Here is a 20,572-nt window from a genome sequence, read left to right as displayed (position 1 = left end):
TCGCGGCATTTTTTACTGCTCCCCGACCTTTCCATTAAGTTTAACTTTCCATCTGTAGTTTTATTGTTGTTCTTGTTGTTATTATTATTGTTTACTCTCTACTCACTATAACTAACTTACGAATACTTGTTTAGCCTTCATTACGTATTTAGGTTTCGTAGAGGCGCAACGGACGAGCCGGTCGTTACCAGCGTCCGCAACGCATACGCAAAGACGTTGCTATCTCGTCGATCCCCCAAGACAACGACAACGACGACGACGACGATGACGACAACGACGATCTCGAGGAAGTTCGGATTGCTTAGAAAGAAAGTTTCGCTTGGAACGATCTCGAGAAAATACGCTGCCGAAAAGAAAACGACGTCGAACGAAGGACGTCGCGAACACGGAAGAAAGATCCGCCTTAGAATCAAGACAAGAGTGTCTCGTGAAAAGAACGGTGACCGTGTCGAAAGCTCACTCTGCCCATTTCTACGAGTTTACTACGACAAAGCAGAAGCTACGGACAGAGACCGAAGAGGGATTCTGGCTGTGGGATATCAACTACGACAGTGTTAAACTATAGTACGGATGCGTACATTCTACGTACCTTTTGGATATCGAGTTTTCATGTTTATGTGTCGTGTCCAAGTATTTCTCTCTCTCTCTCTCTCTCTCTCTCTCCTCTCCTTTCTCTCACCATTTCTCTACGTGTCTATGTGTTTGCGCATTTTCAGTGTCTATATATACGTGAATGTGTTCGTATATGTACGTATGTGCGTTGGGAGAATATTGGTCAAAGTGAGCTACGGGAGGTCCGGGGGGTTCGTCACTCACCGGTGCAGCATCTGATTCGCCGCAACCGATAAATTGACGATCAACGGATATGCACGTCGACCATCTATTTGGCATTACAGAGACAGCGGGGTGCGGCCTGCCACTCACCTGAAACAGAAACCAGACAAAATCCCTGTTAAATCGTATCCCATTATTTTCACCTTCAAAGTTGTTCTTTTTTTAATTTTTGTTTTCTTTTTTTCTTTATTGTTAAGGGGGAAAAAGATAATTGAGATCTTAATATTTAAATTAAGAGAGAGGGAGAGAAAATGAGAGTGTAGAAAGGTTAATTAAAAGTTGGCCATGGCACGTTTTGGTTCGGTAAAGATTCAACGAGTTGAATAACGAAGAAGATGTAATACTTCTTCGTTTTGTGCTACGAAACGGAACGATTTTTAAACAACGACTTCTTTTGCTTCTATGTTATATTTTTTTTTTTTTTAATCTCGTTAAATATTCCAACATGAAAAATAAAAGAGGATAGGTAGAACGTGAGATTAGTTTAGTTCATGTAAGTAAAATATAACAAGCAGGCGTGTTTGAAAAAGTCATGATATTTTTACGAAACGCAAAGTCCAATTTCACGAGCCATTCTTCATTCAACGAGATGATACCTTCGCAGCGTGTGAAATACAGGAAGATGTGAAAAACACGTTTTCACGAGAATCGAACAATGTGTGGCCCTCTCTTGAATGGATTTATTCGGACTCGGCCCGGACTCGGCGTAGCTAGAATGGAATTCGCGAAAAACTGAAATATTAAAATTGCGAAACGATTCTACCACGGCCCCGGCCCCGGCCCCGACCCCGACCCCAGCAACACGGTAGAAATATAACTCGCACTCTCGCCACACTGCAATCTAGCAAACGTTGTGAATTCGGAAAAGCGCGCTGCATCATGTAACGTCCAGTTAAACTTCCAAAAAATAAAGAACGAACAATTTGTCTTTTAAACATCGACGATGATAACAAAGAAGGAAAGAATTTCCTTGCGTACCTTGTTTTTTCTCTTCTTCTTTTTTTTTTTTTTTAAACATTTCGATAAATTACATCGAGTAATATTTCGAAAAATTCGATGTTTTTTTTCTTCTTTTTTTTTTACCCGGAAATTTCAAATATCTATCGAACAGAGGGTGGATCGTTTGAAAGATACGAGCTAGTACTGTACGTTCATATGTTGAACGTGTCGGGGACAAGAGACGGGACGGCATTGGATGGAATGGGACGGAACAGGACGACGGGTCGGGTCGTGCTGCGCTGGTTCAGCTCCTTTTGTAATGGAACGAATGCACGTGGTGCCTTGTCCGGCCACACGCACGTTGAGTCTCAGCTTTCCTGGTGTTTGTATCTCCGGATATCGATAGCTCGCGTTAAGAGCGAAAGGGGTTAGAAAAGCGGTCGAGACAAAGGAAGAGAGGAGCCGACGTTGTGGCTTTAACAGACCAGTCGATATCTTCTCTATTCCCTTCCTTATTTTTCTTTTCTCTTTCTCTTTCTCTTTCTATCTCTGTTTCTATCTATCTTTCTATTTCTCTTTCTGTCTATATAGATTTTACATTTCCAACGTTACAATTTTCAAACAAAAACTCGTCTCTTCATATTTTTTCTATATTTTTTTTTTGGAAGTAAACATAATTTGTTTTTAAATTATAATGAATATTTTAACTTTGTATGAGAAGAAATTCAAATTTCGCATAATATTTAATCTTCCATTGTTTTCGCTTCTCTGACTTCGTTTTCTATCTCTTTTATTGCATATGGATTTAAAATTTTCCGTCATTCCGATTTTTAAATAGAAACTCTGTGTTTCGTACTTCTATTAAAATTTTCGATAATTAAACATATTTTATTTATACGTAATAATTATTTTTATATGGCACTTTAAATTCATACGAAAAAATGTCTAATTTCGTATAATATTTTATATTATTTTCATATTGTTTCGTTTTTTCGTTTCTTTTATTTTACTTTTCTCTTTCTCTTTTTATCTTTATGGATTCAATATTTTTTCATTATTTCTTTATACTTTTGCTTATATTGTTGATATAAAAAAGTAAACATATTTAATTTATAATAAATTATAATCAAAAATTAATAGTAATTATTTTTGGTATTTCATTAGTTTCATATTTCGACTCTATATAAAAAGTATTATAGTTTATCAGAATCTTCAATCTTTTATCTTTCTGTTATCTTTTATGAATCTTATACGATCTTTCTCATTCTTTCACGATTCTAACGCGACGCAGTAAACGAACCACGACCAATATCTTATGCAAAAGCGGAGATACCACAATTCACCCTTAAAAGGTACGCGAAAAACTTGTTTGTCCTGGGCCTCTTGATATGCGTAGCGAAAGAAAAGTACAAGAAGAATATCAAGAAAAAGAAGAAGAACAAGAAAAAAAAAAGAAAAGAAATAGCAGGAATATCTTAAACTATCTTTCTTTCTTTCTCCCTCTCTTTTTTTTCTTTCTCTTTCTCTTACGAAGAAGCGAGATCCATTTTCGTAGCCATTTCTACAGGCACCACCCTTAGTACTTTTCTCCGTGGATCCATTTTTTGTCCACGCTTTGTCTTGTCAAAACGAATCTTCTCGCCCACATCCATCGTTCTTCTTTTGTGCGAAATAATTGGATTTTGTGTAGTAAAAAGAATTCACACGAAGAGGAGGAGACGTATCGACGTTTTCTTGTCGTGCTCGTAAATATATTACATTTTCATAAATGATCGTATTGTGTAAGTTTAAGAATAGTATCATTAGAGAACTTAATAATTTATTTTTATAGGCATGGAAATTTGACTCGGCGCATGAATTATTTCTACATGCATTTAAATGTACATACATATATCAATGTATCGATACTGTTGACATTTAATTATCGTTAAAACGTATATATATTTATATCATCAATATAAATATGTATGTCAATTATCTTTCTAAATTGAAATAATTTCGATCAATGAATTTCTACAATTTCATTTCTAACGAGATCACGCCAATAAAAAGTTTACGCTTACGCGTAAAACCGTTGCGCCACTTGAAATTTATTCGACGGCCAGTTTCGGCATTAGAGTAGCGAGCTATAATTCAAAGATTACCGAATTCTTATCATTTATAACAAGAACGATAAAATCTGGGGTAAACAAGTTTTTTGGATCTTCTTAAAGACGCGTACGAGGAATGGTAGAATCGTCGGCACGATTATGCCTTCAGTCGTCGCCATTTGTTTGTACGACGATCTTGTATTTTATATAATTTGCTTTTCGGCCTAGTATCACTTTGCCTTTACTTTTGCTTTCCGAGTTTCTTTGATTGTAAATGTCCTATGTGTGTATGCATGTATATGCGTACATTTACACTGTTGTATCAATCTACATCAATATATAATAAGTATATATATGTATGTATATGTACACACGTATACACGCAATACCGGCGCTTCTTTGAACATTTATCAGGATTTCCAAAGGAGCTAGAGTTTTTAAGCCGCAATAAATTTTCATCGTGCGCGCCTGCGCGTCTAGAACGTAACGCGACGCTTAAATCTCGTAAAAACCGAAGGAAGGAAAGAAGGAAGAAAGAGAGACAACGAGAAGGGAAGAACAGAGCCTTTGCAAGAAAGTTCATCGTAAAATGTGATTCCGTTTGATTAGATATTTCCCCGAGAAAATCTTCAGATCCATGCGAGTTTGCTTAAACTTTTTATTCTTTATCATATTTTCTCAGATAATAAGTATTAATTTATGAGCATCGCATCGATAAATTTCCAACACGATTGAAGACAACATTAATTATCAATATCCAAACTTCGTCAACTTTTGATGTTTTTATTTTAATTTTATTTTGTGTATAGCATTTGTTCGTATAAGTATTTATTTTACTTCTATGATTACAATTTTATCTTCTACCGTTCATTGGCTACATAATAATCTTATCAGTTAACAAGCGGATATCGTAATGAAGTATATCGAGGAGAACATTGCCGATAATAATTTAACAAGAGCGTTGTATACGCAAGTGCTCCTTTCAAACTTATAATAAATTATCTTTTGACTCTACGAAGGTCTCGTTACGAGACACGTTACTCGCTCTTGTAAAACAATAACGAAGATTAACTGGCGAGTCTTATTTCGAGCGATAAATGTGTACGGCATACGCCATCTTTGTGTAAGCTTTCGAATGAAGAAAAGAAAGAATTAAGCTTATATGAAAGTGTAAAATCGAGTAGAAGCAGAAGCCGAGTACAAGTTAGGTGTATGTATTCAACAACGTGATTAAGGCTTAACGCATACGATATGAGGGGAGGTGGACATTGGACAGTCATCGTTGTTATAAGCATTGTCAAACAAAATCTCTCGGGGGCTTGGTGCCGATGTAAATAATTCCGTGGAGTGGATGGAAGCGACGGGATTCCTTCATTTGACGCGATGCTCGCTCGATTCCGGACTTGGTAAAAAATAAATGAAGCTGACGCGTACGTGCAGAAACGTGCACAGACCGACGGGGTAGAAAGAGGTAGATAGAGAGAGAGAGAGAGAGAGGAGAGAAAGAGAAAGAGAGAGAGAGAGAGAAAGGGGATGAGAGTCAAGCACGGAGCGGTTATTATCTATCGCTCTCGTTACCACAGGTTGCTCGTAAACCGGCCGCATCGGTGGAACGGGCCGTTTGCTTGGGTTGGAGTGCACTGGCATAGGTAGTAGGTAGATACCCGTACTCATATCGTCCTCGTCCTCACCCTCGTCTCCTACCAATACTAGAACGACCCACTCACTTTCTCTCTCTCACTCTTCCCCTCTCTTCCTATCTTTCTCTCTCTCTCTCTTTATCTCCTCGCTACTACTCACGCAGAATATCGTGGGAAGTACGAATTGACGGCCGTGTCAAGGGGGTTGTTATAAAACCTCTGCTTTTGCTCCGTCCTTTCCATACCACGAAAGCGATCACTTGTTATACATACAGATACATATATGTATGTCCTGCCTATATACGTACATACATCAAATGTTTCTTTTCAAGCATTTAATTCCTTTCCCACTCATTGATCTTCCTTTTCCAGAACTCTCGCGATTACTTCCGGAAAGAGTAATAATATTTTACACGTTTTTTCTACTTCAATGTGAACTTTTATTTCTGTTAAAAGGATGCCCATCGATCTTTCCAATTAATTGTTCTGGCAAATATCAAATTGGATTAATTAAGACGAAGTTATTCTATAAAAAAAAAAAAGGCTGTCGTCCTATCGCGTGCAAAACAATTTTGTAGCGAGTTCTTAATATAGAAGGCAAATGAAGATAAAAAAAAGTTTGGATTGAGCCGTAGCAGTGGTTGCGATTCAGGCTTGGAGATACAACAGGATCCAGTTTAGATCACGAGTAACAAACGTGCGAGAATCGTTGGACTTCCAGAATCGGTCGAGTTAAGAGAAAGAAGGAAAGGGTTCCGATCGGATTGAGATCGAGGAGCAACTTTTTTATGAGGTTAGTGCACGAGCGCGAATTGCGCGTAAACCCCCGCAGGGCGACAGCGCGGCCGTCGCGACAGGGGGCACCACCAACACCGCACCACGTGATATTGTGCGGTGTGTACTTGCCCAAGCAGCCGCTGCACCAGGAACCCATAAATCTTTGAGGATATAGATGGCTCTAGTGTCGCGTGAGGTTGCAAGCTACCCCATGCAGGGTACGCCATGGAACGCCCTCTCCCCCCTACCCTTACTACCACTCGACCCATACCACTGTCCGACACCCTGCCCACTTCTCTCTCCAGTACCCAACCGCTCTATAACCGAATTACTGGAATCCCACCTTCCGCCACCATCGACCTGGAAACGTACAATCTTTCGAAAAGAATCTTCATAAACTTAGAGAATGTCTTTACCAACGCAACGTCTGATCTTCCATCACGAATTTCTATCATTTAACAATACCAAATTACCTATATCAATTTTGGTACGAGCAGTATCGAACTAACAAGTAAATCTTGAGTTATGAAGGCAAGTACATTGACAAGACACAGTGCTTTAATAATATCGTCAGAATGTTATTGCGAGAATCGTACGTGAATAATTGAATCGTCGAGGAACACTTTGAAAGCGGTACACACGAAAGCCGCCATAATCGATTTCCAGCGAGTGACGAGCGAACAACGTATCGAAACGACGAACGAAAGAAAAAGGGCTTGGCACCGATCTCGCACTCGTGCCCCCGCAGTGTTTACACCGCCGACAACGCCGACGTTCGCGAATGTCGGAAGGAAAATATTACCGTATCTCTTCGTGACACGGAGTGATATTGCCAAGTGATGTATCGCTTTAGATATATCGCATACTCGAAGCCCGTAGTGGGTGTTGTATCAAGTATTCGAGATATCTCCGCGAACGAAGGTGTGCTGATCCGACGGCTCCTAACGGCTAACAAACCTTCCTAACCTCCCGCAGATTTCTACGTCCAGGGCACGTGGCTTCTGAAGAGGATTCGCTCATGAATCTTGGTTAACTATTCTCCTACTATTCCAAATGATATATATCATAGATAAAAATGATTGATATTTATCTTTACATTCTTTCGCATATTACTTTTAATCAACTTTATCTTTTCTAGTAAAACAAATTCAATATACATCAGTTGTTAAGAAATATCCAGGAAATAAAAAAAGGACGAGAATAAAGTTTGAATTTGGTAGAAAGAGTTCGATATCTTTGGAACTCAAGTATATGACTGTTCGAAAAGAATGCAAAGAATATCTGGCTTTAAGTTAACTCGGAGAGAGCGCCCTGCCGCGCCAGAACTGCATGTTGGTACGGATCCAGTGTGGGAGTAAAACGAGCAACGTGTATAACGATGCCTACGTAGAAGAAGGAAGACGAAGCGGCTCGATGGTGTACGCGGGTTCGAGGGCCAGAAAGCCAGAAACCGAGCCAGCCAGTCAGCCAGCCAGCTAGCCAACCAGCCAGCCAGCCAAGCCAAAGCCAACCAAGCAGCCAGCCAAGCCAGACCAGCCAGTCGAGCCAGAGAAAGGAGAGAGAGAACGACACCGATGATGAATCACCCGACAAGTGTGAGCAAGAGAACGAAAAGAGAAAGAGAGAAAGAGGGAAGAGCAATAAGAGGGCGCTACACAAAAAAGGATCCACGATGGAACGCGCTAGAGCGAGTCGCTAACTGACTTATCTACACATCACGGCCTCCAGAGTGGCTCGTGCGTAATGAACGCCTTAAACTTTGCGAAACTAACTTTGGATCTAGGGAAATAGCCGCTTGGTAATATCAATGGCTTATTGAAAATTCATATTTCACTTGAAGCTATTCTATTATATCAACGCCTGTTAAAACTAAATGAATCTTTCCACCTATTCGGGTATTTCGTATTTTGCTTATTTAATTTTAATCTTTAATCTTTAATTTTTAATCTTTCCAGAATTCGTCCCTGTTTGTAAATACAATTTAAAACTATTCTAAATAGTAATCACAATAGAAGATTCCAAATAATACTAGGATAAGAGAACGATGCTGAGAGGAACGCAACTAACAATAAGATCCGGCTATTTCAAATGTTATACCTACGTATTACATAAGTCGATGCGTGACCCGTCGTTTCTTTTCTTCCCACCTAGTAAGTCAAACTTGGCAAGTAGATAACGAAGCAAACGGAATGTATCCAATCGACGATGAGAAAGCTCGGATCATTCCCGTGGGCATGGCTTGGATAAAAGCCGAAGGGTCGAGTTTACCATTGCTGAGGAAATTGAGTTGGTCTTGGCGAAATATAGAACGACGAGTTTAGACTAGTGGTGGCGGTGAGGGTGGTGGAAGGTGGTGTAAAAGAACGCGGAACCAAAAGAAGTCGGCAGTATCGTCAAAGAACGAAGAAGATACGTAGTACGCGTGGTATATAACACACCGATAGAGTTTATATAGGAGTTGCATTTGCTCGGTCACGGGTAATGGTTTTACGAGCGTCAAGGGTGATATAAAGAAAATGAAAAACACACCGACGCTACTGGCAACATGCACAGCCACAGCGTATATAACTAACTACGTAGTGTCCTCTTCACCCCCGTTGCCCACCCTTTTCCGCTTCTGCTTCTTAACTTCGTATAAGCAAGTACGGAACCGCGCCACCTCGAGATCCTCGACACTTTCAACGCAACTCCCCGCGGAGTGTATCACAATTAGCTGTCCCACCGTTCTCAGAGCACGTCTCACGATGAAAACGCGGCGACTTTGCTAAGGTTTGCTAAGGTTTTTCCTTTACTGCAAAAGAATGTTACGTGGCTACAAGTATATCGATCCTCGTCCAATCACTTTTTTTTTTTTTTAGTAATTTTTAATCGTAACTAAATTCACTAATTATAAGTACTTATTTCAGGGTCAATATTACATCGAAGAACGATAGGAAGAGAATCCAATAAGCTATATACATTAAGTTGCACGGCATTAATGGATCCATTATAATCATTGTATGTCAATATTTTTTAATAGTGTTAAGTATACAGTAATATAATTACATTTGAATAATGATCCCTCTTCAGTTGACCAGGAAAAGCTCGCAAGACAATACGCTTAATATACACTTTTTTCTTTTCGGTATCCTTGAGAAGCACCTTTTCTGAGTCCATGTAGATTTTCTCGCGAAGTGTATCACAATTAGTTTACACTTCTACCCCCTACCCTTAACTCGTCCTTCGTAAAATTCTCTCCCCTTCGTCGTGTCGTATAAAATCCACGCGGACTCAGGGCTTCGAGCAAACTCTCGCGAAAAGTTTAGAAAGCTTATTTCAATATTACGATGAATAAATGGCCCAAGAAAGCCACGAAAAGAAAACTCGATGCGCGTTCGGACGAACTTTTTACAGGAGGAAAGAGGAAGAGTTGGCCGTTTATAATTGAAGCAGCATTAACTTTATATGAACACCCGTGGAAGTGATATATCTTCGTAGCGCCTAGTCCGACGTGTCGGAAAATTTATTGTCTTAAATTTGTACCACGACAAATTTTACATTCCCTCGTAACGTACCTATCATCGATTGATAATTTCGATTTTTCTTTAATTTTTTTCATTCAATTGTTTTCATCTTTCATTTGTTGCCACTGTACATGATGATTGAATTTCATCATCGATTGAAAATTCTTTTCTTGACAATTCTTCTGCTAGCATGAATTTTCTTTTGTTTTTTTTATTTAATGTTTTATTTTTTATTTGTTGATCTATACAATTTTAATAGATATTATCTGTAAATACATAACATATACAACATTTGTATACGTCATACTTCCAATTTTATATAATAAAATACAGCAGAGTGAAACGTTCAATGTCGTATCGATGGAGGACAGCGTGTCGTCGATTACAAATGACTTTATATACTGCACGCAAAGGTCCCTTATATAATTGTTCATGAGTAGAAATGCAACGATGCGATTAACGACGTGATACGATTGAATGGCTACGTACGGAATAAAATCTTTATCGAGGCCTGCGATTAAAATAAATAGAAACGCAATACAGTTGCCGAGCGATTTATTTATTACGCAGGCGCATGGTCAAGGAACATTTCACTCATGCCAGGCTTACTTGGGTGGTCCATATAAATAAATGAACGCAGAAGCTGGAAACGATCACAAAACCGGATTAAGTGATTCTACAGGGATTCATTTCGTCATTTTCTTTACCTTATTCAGTTCGATTTTATCATATCTAATTAAAAGTTTGCAAACGGAATGCACGTTTCGAATGAAAGGGACATTAAAAGGAGTGAGTAGTCACACTTTAGAAGACGCATGTTAGCAATGTTAAATCTTGGAGATATATTAATATGTAATCATGCGATAAACGAGATCCAATAACTAGAATGCTAACGACTAATACAATAAAAGTTGTGTAATGTAGTTAAGTTTTCGTTAATAGATATCTTGCATATCTATACATGATAGCCTCTAATTTTAATAACTGAGATAACATCGTATGTATTTAATGTAAATGTATCTAAAAATGAAGAAAAACTAAAGAAAAATAAGAAAAAGACATAATTAAATGCGAACATTATTAAAATCACTTATTCAGTGGCTTTTTCTTCTGTTATTAAATGATACAGCTTGAACATATTTAATGCAAAGTAGTTTACTGTCACATAAATGTGAGCGGCGCTATCGTTGATCTTGTACCTTCGACGTACTTTATTACTTATTCCAGCGTTACACGTAGTAGCTAAGTAAAAGTAAATAAAGTGATAGCCGTTTTTGTTACTCTTATGTTAGTATCGGAATTTAGCGTTTTAAAAGTTAAACCGATCGGATCGGGCACGGAATCGGAAGAAAATTAAGTGGTTACGTAAGATAATTTGGCAACGTCGCAGACGCCATCACTGCCACTGGGATGGGTGGATCGTGTGTGTTAGAAATATCCATGGCCGAGAGACGAGTGGAGAGGATCGTATGCTATCCTCTCTGAGGCTAGTCGGGTCCCAAAAACAGGATAAAAAAAAAGCACAAACCTTAGGTTTTGTGTTGCGAGTTTCTAGTTAGCTTGCCTCGTTGCCTCTTCTCTCTTTCTCTCTCTCTTTTTCTTTCTTTATTTCTTTCTTTTTCACTCCGTGTTCCCTACCACGACTCATCCTCCCCTTCTACCAAACTTTATCTCTAAGTGAGAGATTGTCTGTGTGCGTGCGAGAGCAACCGACTGAATGAGGGAGTGAAACAGAGAAAGAGAGAAAGTGAGAGAGAGAGAAAAAGAGAGAAAAAGATAAAAAAAGACAGAGAAAGGGAGAAAGAGAAAGAGATAGATTCCGATGGCGTTAGCATTCTCTGCTTCTCTTCTTCCCCATCTCTTCTTTCTATCTCTTTCTCTCACTGATTCGCGTCTGACTTTCAAGCCCAGGGATTCTGGGAGTTTTTAGAGTACGGACCCTCATTGTTGTGTAAATGTGGACCAATGGCGCCGGCAGGCCGGGTACTGCTCACTTTTAAATGCTAATACCACCGCGCGAAACCAGATTTCAGAATATTCGTAGCTCGCGGAAGATCCCAGTAAGTATATAGGGAACTGTTAAATTATCACTGCCAAACAGAAATCTTTTGTTTACATTCTATTTCTATCGTTTAGTTCCGTAGTACTAACTAGGATACGGATTACTTTCGGATTAATTTTATGCGTCTTTGATGCTCGCTTTAAGTTAACCGACTTGGCTGTATTTAAATGTTAAATAAGTTCTTCAATTTTTGGATGAAATCGTATTAAAATATTTAAAGCCGTTAAAGCAATTTCTAAATAAATTTTTTTACAATTACTTTGATGCTTTTATCATATTGTATTCCATCTATACAATATACAAATCCATGTAGAGAAGACATAAATTATTATTAATAAATTTAATATAATTAATTAGTATTTATTGGTTATTTTCGTCCAATAAAATAAACTATTATTGAAGATTAAGTATACAAAAAATTTGTTAAAGTACATATATATATATTAATATAATTAGAAAACGTAAATTATTTTTATTATATTAAGAAAGATAAAAAAATGCATCAAGTCCATCATATGTATATAAACATGACCGAGTCATAAGAACGCAATCTAGCGGACAATCGCTCAACTCGTAAGTCTCCCCTCTCTTACTCGTCTTCGTGGTTATCCCTTCCAATTTATCCCCTCTACTGATGCCACTAACGTGCAAGTGGATGAGCGTCCCAGCGAGCCAGATCGCGCACAGGCGTAGACTTTACGAGAGTTCAAGTGGTATCAGCTAATAATGATGGCCATAAACGTCGCGATAGAATCAACGAAGAAGACTTATTGCCAGGCCGTTACGCTGCCAGCGAAAGGCGTAAAATGGTAATGAAGTGTAATCAAAACAAATCATAAAGCAAAGAACCGTATTCTCTGAGCCGGTAGCGCACGTTCAAGAGTTACAAGCCTCCTATTGTATAGGTGGATTTAATACGCTCGAAAGCAATAAGACTTTTCATTTAGATTCTTCAGAAGCTCATTTTTCTTTAAAGAAACATGATAGAAAACAATCGGCAAGTTTAATTACTCATTTTAAAATAACAAATAAGATAAGAATCTTGCACAAACATATTTATAAATTACGAGCACAATAACCATTTGAAAAAGAGTCTGTTTATTATAAAAGAAATTGATAGTCAAACATTATAGATAAAATTTAACGATTTATAGGTCATAAATTTAGTCGAGAAATAATGATGAGGGTTACATCGATGAGAGAAACATGACAGTTGGCTCAAGATTTTTCTAGGACGAGTATAAAAGATAGGTCAGGGTCTGATTGCAGGAAGGAAGCTGTTAGGCCCGGTTAAAGTCGTTAAACCAAGTTTACGAGGTGTTACCGGGAGCGTAACCTGTAAATCTCAAAGGCAGGCAAGGCAAGAGAGCGCGCGTGCCAGTGGCCGCCCTTGGAAAGGCCACGGAAGGGGTAATGGATATAACTGGGTGGGACGGGGGTGTTACAACCGAAGTAAGTCGACTCTAGCGCTATAAATGTTTTTATGGATCGTAAAATGTCTTCCTTTACAGCCAATAAAGAGCTTGTCCCACTGTTTGACGAACATCTATGTCAGAGAGATAGAGAGTAAGAGATAAACGACCGAAGTGTTTCATCGATCCATGGAAATTACGTTTTATTGGGCAATAAAATCACATTCTGGCGATCCGTTGTTTCTAATAAAAATGTCACCTCTTCTTTTATAACATTTTCATTATAGATAGCGCAGGGGGAATAAGATTTAAGAATTAGTGTAAGCTTTCTTTCACATGCATTTTAGTCCCTCATAGTTTTTGTATTACCACGTCGATAAAAACAAAGTACAATACGCATTACGGAAGATCATCGAACTAACAACCTCGATTGTCGAACTTAGTGGGTAGAGTGCTTTCGTAAATTTGTGCTTACCCATTGAGAGTCGGTAAAGTAGAGCGTTCTCATAAATGCTGATATAGAGCTGACCGATGCTGCCATCTGGTACAGTCCGATCTAGCAAGAAAAGTAGTGCCCGCGGAGTATTACATCAAAGCAAATGCTTTGAAAATCTTCTTTAGATTCTTATCTTAATAAAATTCAAATTATACTGAAAATGTATCGAATATATTATTTTAATGAAAATTATTGAATAAAAGTAACAATATTGTTTCTAGAAAGATAAAATTAAATATCGAATTAATGCAACAAAATAGTCATTTTCCTTCGTCTCCGCCTTAACCACGCCCACAAACTTGTGAGGGTGAAGCAGCCATAACTATACCAAAGATCGTTAATTCCGTTAGATGGCAGTGTCATACTATGGATACGGATCACCATATTATATTTAACACACTATACAAATTTGGATAGTCTGATTAAAAGCAAATCTCGTTAAAGTTTTATTTACTGTATTAAATCGATTTTATGCACTTTTAAGTTTAGTATTATATTTTGTAATTCAAATGCTTTTTTTTTATATCCGATTAAGTAGATGCGATAATAGATTTCATTTATTTTTACACTTTTCAATGGTACACACATTCTTATGCGCATATTAAAACGATGTTTTTCTTTAACTTCTAGGTTTACTCATGTTAATTGCGTTTTCATGTTTACGAACGAAGGTTCGTTTTTATTAAACTCGTATTTTTCAATTGTGTTACTCGGAAGAAAAAAAAAGCGAAAAAACATTTATTTGCATTCCTCCATTTTAGGAGACGAAAGAAAAATGATACACGGAAGTACATTGAATTTAAATAAATTTATACATATGATCCTACTTACAAATTGGAAATAAAAATGTTATACATTGTTAGATATTTGTAACAAAAAATATATATATATATATAAGATAACGTTTAAAAAATAAATGTAAACTTAGAACAATTACTACGAAAAATTCTTGACACCTTCGTGGATGCAGGTAGAAAGTCAATAGCGATATAAAGTTTCAATTACAGAATCAATGTCTCAATCATCGGAGCCTTTTATAACCAACCAAATGGAACTTTAATAGCGTCGAACGATTTAATTATATAACCGTACGAGATAAAGCGGGATAACTCGGAATGTAACGCTTAGTATATTTGCGAATTTGATGTCGTCAATTAAATAAATAACACTCTCGGCCGTTTTAAATAAATATCGTCCTCGAAGCGTTATTTAATTGAGCTCGAACGACCCGTACAATTACAGTGCAATCCACGAAGTTAATCGAGGAATCGTTCCGCGGGTAATATTACGAATGGTCGAGGGGAGAATTTATGCGAGAAGTTGGCCGTGCAATCCGAAAAAGGAAGAAGATTAAGAAGAATGTTGCTCTCGAACAAATCTCGATTTTCAAGACCCGCGGCAGCAACATTGTAACGTTACGAATGATTTTACAACAACGACAATTCGATTTTCAAATAAAGAGTTTGAAAAGAATCCAAATTACCATGAATTTACACATTAAATTTTGATCTGTAGTGTGTATCGACAAAAAGTTATTTTATAATTTATCCGAATGTTCGGTGATCCGAAAATTGGGAAATATCGAGTTCATGAGAACACGAGTAAATAAATAATTCTCTTTCATTAACTATTCGATAACTATTTTACATTTAGACATGAGTACGAAGAGTGGGATAAGAATGTAAGATTTAAATACAATGTACCTTCTAGTCGACAGAATTATTTTCGAGACAATCGACTAACGGCTTTGGAATATCCGCTCTATAACTTTCTAGGATTTTTTGAGGATAGTTACTTTAGCAATGGGATTTCTATACAATGAACGCGTTATTTCACTTGCTCTCATTTTTTTTTAATAAAATAAATCAAAAAATGATCGTAGAACATTTTGAAGAGATTTAGACGAGATTTTCGTGAAAAAACAGAACGTTTAACAAACATTCAGAATAGAATGAAAATCGTGTTTAGAAAGTTCTTTTCAGTTAAATTTTCATAAAAATGCCGTTAAAATGGAACACGCGCGGGATAAAAAGGGAACGTCGTGAAAATAGTAAAAAAGTAGAGGCCTTTTTTTAAAGGCAATATTGGTGTGCACAGAACAACGCATTCGATGGGCCATCCGTCTTCCGAGAATGAATAGCCGCCCCACGACGAAAATACGAATTATAGGATGGATCTTTAGGATAGATAGCACACCCAAAACATCACCTTTTTTTACTATTCTTTTTTACCTGACCGCAACTTTCTACTTTCTTTCTTTTTTTCAACCCCCTATATCCTATACAGAAATAAACTTTCACTTTCGCCCACTATCGCGACAAGTTTAGACAGATAAAAGATTCCCATGAAATTTCGTCTAGACGAAGAATATGCATCACTTTCATCAATTATAAATGGACAAACAACGAGTATGTTTATAAGTACGGATATTATTAATATAAATTGAAATTATGAAATACAATTTGCTCGTATGCGAGATTTCTTTCTACCGACAAAAAGTTATTTCAGATATTAGTGGAGTACGTATAATGCGTGCGTGTGTGTATTCGAGTAATTAAACATTCTGATATTATATGTAGGTATCACTAAATATGCAGGTTACATTCTTGCTATAAACAATTGAATAGAGAAATGAATTTTTCAGTCACGTACTAATTACATCTATATTTGAATGACAATTTAAATTATATGTTCTTTTTTATTTTGGAAAAAAAAAATATAAATAAAAACACGTTAATAAAAACTTAGGAAGAAATTTTGTTTTAGCAATTTTAATTTAAATTGCCCTGTTTAGAATACGTAGAAATGTATTCCTCGGCGAATATAAACAGACAAAATAAATATTTCTCATTTTACAGGGAAATAGTGTGACAAAAATTAAGTTTGTACAACGTTACGGAATACAGACTTACTCCGGCCGGTGAACGCGTCTACCCTTCTCTTAAGAGCATACACAAACGGAATAACTTATGAAATTATGAAAGCACGCTCGCGCGTGGTATATTCTCATTAGATTCGCCGAGGAAACTTATTTCACGAAAAAGAAAATAGCCGAGAGCGTGGTTAGTGTTTCAACTTGACGAAGGCTTTTCCGTTTTGTTTCGTGAATGTTCAAAGCAACATCGTGTGTTAAACTATAAACGATATAAAAAGAGAACCATATAGACCGATGCTAAAAATATTGTACTTCCATATTTTAGACAAAACTTTAACGGAAATCCTAATACTTTTCATATTATTACAAATATATTAAATTTGTATTTTATTAAAGTGAAATTGTAGCTACTTTATTTTATAAATTGAAAATGAAGTATTTGTCTATGAATTATGGTAGTATAAAAAATAATAAATATCAAGCTCACCTTAGTATAGTTGTGTACATTGAGGCGCTAGCAGAGGGTGGTGTGGATTCGCGGTGGGGTGGTCAGGGGGGCTACGGTGTAGGGCGTACCCCTAGTTACCCCCCTCAGGACCCCCACCGCCGCCTTGTTGCTGATGCGCAGCCGCGGCCGCTGCCGCTGCTTTTTGCGCTTGCGCTTGCTTTTCTTGCTCGTTCAATTCTTTTATCGCCTGTATTTCCTTCTTCAGCTTCATCCGTCGATTCTGAAACCATATCTTGATCTGCCGTTCCGTCAAACATAGCGCGTGTGCCATCTCGATCCGCCTCCGCCTGGTGAGGTAGTGATTTGTGTGGAATTCCTTCTCCAGTTCCAACGTTTGATAACGCGTGTAGGTCTGTCGGCCGCGCCTGCGCAGTCCGTTCGCTCCTGCAACATCCACCGAAAGGGCCTTATCAGCGATATAATCTTTATTTACTTTCCTTATCTTTAATATTATTACCATTATGTTCAAATATAATTATGCACAATTAATTTGTAATTAATATAAATTATGCAGTAATCTACCTCTCGCAATCTTAATCAGGGCCTCTCAAATCTATCCACTTGACAATCCCTTTTACACGAGCTAATATTTTAAACATGAAATTTCTACGAGTGTCAAGCTTATTTATGCGACCTCATATGAGCCCTCATATGACCTCAACACTTTGAGACACCCTGCTCTGAATGACAACAAATTAGTAAAACATTGTACGGAATTTATGATTATGTGATTTTGATTTGAAACCTGTAGAACAATTTCTACACTTTACAAATATTTAAACTGTTAAATCACAATTGCATTTTAGGCTTATCTATAAGTATTCTAATTTTGGGTATATTAATCACTATAAAATAAATTAATAAATAAACAATTAAAATAATACAATAAAACAATAGCAATAAAACTACTTCTTTTTCTAAATGAAAATGTTCGAACTAATTTTAATCAATTTCACATTATTGACGATTGATTAATTTCAGCATAACTAAACCTAATTGTACGTGTACAACATTGAAGAAAAAAAAACGACGATAAAAAATCTTGGATACGTCGATGTTACCGCAAACGGGAGTTTCTTTGAGAAGTTTGTAGCGATAGGTGTAAACGGTTTTAAATAAAGCAATGGTGAAGTCGTTCATGAGACGACAACGACGACGACAACGACTAGGAGCATGAGAAGGATCAAAAAAGTCGAGAGAAAGAGAAAGAAAAGAAAAGAAAAGAGAAAGTAAAAGAGAGTTGGATGAGAGAGAGAGAGAGAGAGAACTTTGAGCATCCACTTGGGTACAGTAACGGAATAAGCTCCGAAGGGGGGAAGGAGGCGCAAGCTCACCTTATCGGCCGTTACTGCCTCGTAAAAACCCTCCCGTTTCACCTCCCCCGCACCGGCACGACCGTCCAACAGCCACCCACCCCGTCTCGCTTTTCTTCTCTCTTTCTCTCTTTTCTTTTCTTTTTTCTCTCTCCTTCTTTCAAGCTTCTTCTCTCCATAAGCAGGCAGCCTTTTACGTCGACTCTTGCACATACGGTCTATATCGAGTCGCATAAACGTTTATAATACTATCGTTTATCGACGTGCCACCTGCACCTATATAAAACATGTATATACTTCTTTTTATCGTTGACACGGTGCACGAGCGAGCAAACGAGTCGTCACTTTTTAATTTTTTTCAAAAAAAAAAACTTCGAAATCATTTAGTTAACTTATCTACCAGTCAATACTTACAGAAATTGCTGAACAGAGATTTATTTAATAATTGATTATTAGAGTAAAAAATAGACAAAAATGGTGAGAAGATAAAACTAGACGTTTGTATTATTTTAGAATTTTTTCTTTTCCGCTATTTCTTCTTTCATGATTCATGTAGGTCACCTTTTCATAGATCACAAGTAATCCGGCCATAGGTCTCGAAATCATCGGGACTAAAGTTAATCGTACGAAAGCACAGCAATGACACGAACTCGCAACTCTCTCGAGTCCCTCTTCATTTCTCTCTCTCTCTCTCTCTCCTCTCGGTGGTCACGAATCACGGTAGCCAATAAACGCATCATATTTACAACCGTATCCCCGGCTATCTATGGTCGACGAAACGACCGTTCTCCCGTACGTATCTACTACGTGCCAGTTGGCTGGCGCACAACAGACGCGCGCGCGCGCTCATGTGTCCACTCTCTCTCTGTATCTCTGTCTGTCTCTCTCTCTCTCTCTCTTTCTCTCTGTTGGTTTCAGTGAGTAGATAGTATGAGGGAGCAGTGGTCAAACCGAGTTCATATCGGCTTGATGTTTATTATCGCTAGGTAATCAAGTGGTCCACCATCCAAACTCACCCCCGTTTCTCTCCCAACTCTCGCTTGATTTCTCTTCCCTGAGTAACTTTGCGATATTCTCATTCCAGGTTCTTGCGCGCGTCAACTCGCGCACAACTTCGCAACCCACAGTCGAGGGGGCAATTCGAATTATGGAGGAACGTTTATAAGGGTTATTTGTCACACGCTTCCACTGTTTCTCCCGGACCGTAAGCCTTCGTCGATTCCTATCCCTTTTTTCTTCTCTTTTTCTTTCTTCCTTTCTTCCTTGGAAAGCACCGCTTTCTAGCGAGGGCTCGATGGACTCGAGCAAACTTATAAATAAAAGCACGCCACCTCTCCTCCCTACCCCAATTAAGCGGCCCTCGTACGTTTCTGCAAAGTAGAAAATGCGACGTGCTTTTCATGCCTTTCCTCCAACCCTCCTTACCAACCTCGGAGGATCACGTCTCTTATCGCGCGTGCTTTTCTTCCTTCCTCCTTCCTTCCTTCCTTCCTTCCTTTCTCTCTTCTAGTCTCTTCCAGTTTCGAGGTTTCGCGAAATTTCCATCTTCGTTTCTCTCTTTAACCTCACCGATTATCTCGTTCGTATAATCGCACGTGCATTCACGGAGAAGTTATTGGGTATAGCGGTTTACATTTCTAGTGTTATCCTTGAAAAACGAAAAATGTGAAAATCCCATTAACTTCCTTCTGTTTTCCCTTGAACGTGAAATACCTTTTTCGATCGTTTATTCCATTTAGAATTTTTTTGTTTGGGAAAAACTTATCATCCCATCTTAAATTTAACTTCCATTGAACATTCTAGAGATCTGTTCTCCGAACAATGGATCACTTTCATATGTCTGGCTTTCTGTTCTTCTGCCAGATCTTTCAGAATCACCAAAATTCGATCAAGCTCCGCAAGCTCACTCGTTCGGCCCTTTGGGATATATCGGAAGATGAAACGAAGTTAGGGGAATCCTAAGTTCGCCATGCTCCTGTACAAGCGTGTAGGAGAAGCGTGCGTAGCTGTTTAACCAACTGGGGTGGATACGTTTTATGCTGAGCCCGTGAAACGTGTTTCATCCGGAGAAGAACCTTTAGGGAAGGCAAAGAAAGAAGAAGGGTATAGGGAGAGAAAGAGAG

General features: G+C 37.9%; 1 protein-coding gene across 1 annotated transcript in view; it reads right to left on the bottom strand.

Moving 5' to 3' along the window:
• Nucleotides 1-481: 481 nt before the first annotated feature.
• Nucleotides 482-20,572, bottom strand: part of LOC122516591 (homeotic protein ultrabithorax-like) — a 115,614-nt gene continuing 95,523 nt past the window's right edge. The window contains exons 3-4 of the mRNA XM_043634527.1: nt 17,116-17,520; nt 482-924 (exon numbers count right to left, since the gene is read on the bottom strand). Coding sequence (XP_043490462.1) covers nt 17,207-17,520 — 314 coding nt within the window. The 3' untranslated portion in view covers nt 482-924; nt 17,116-17,206. The remainder of the gene's footprint in view (nt 925-17,115; nt 17,521-20,572) is intronic.

The sequence above is a fragment of the Polistes fuscatus genome, unplaced genomic scaffold (genome assembly GCF_010416935.1).
Source record: "Polistes fuscatus isolate 324 unplaced genomic scaffold, CU_Pfus_HIC Scaffold2, whole genome shotgun sequence".
In the NCBI taxonomy this organism is placed as follows: domain Eukaryota; kingdom Metazoa; phylum Arthropoda; class Insecta; order Hymenoptera; family Vespidae; genus Polistes; species Polistes fuscatus.
Note: the sequence above shows the minus strand (reverse complement) of the source record. Positions and strands in the feature narration are given on the sequence as shown.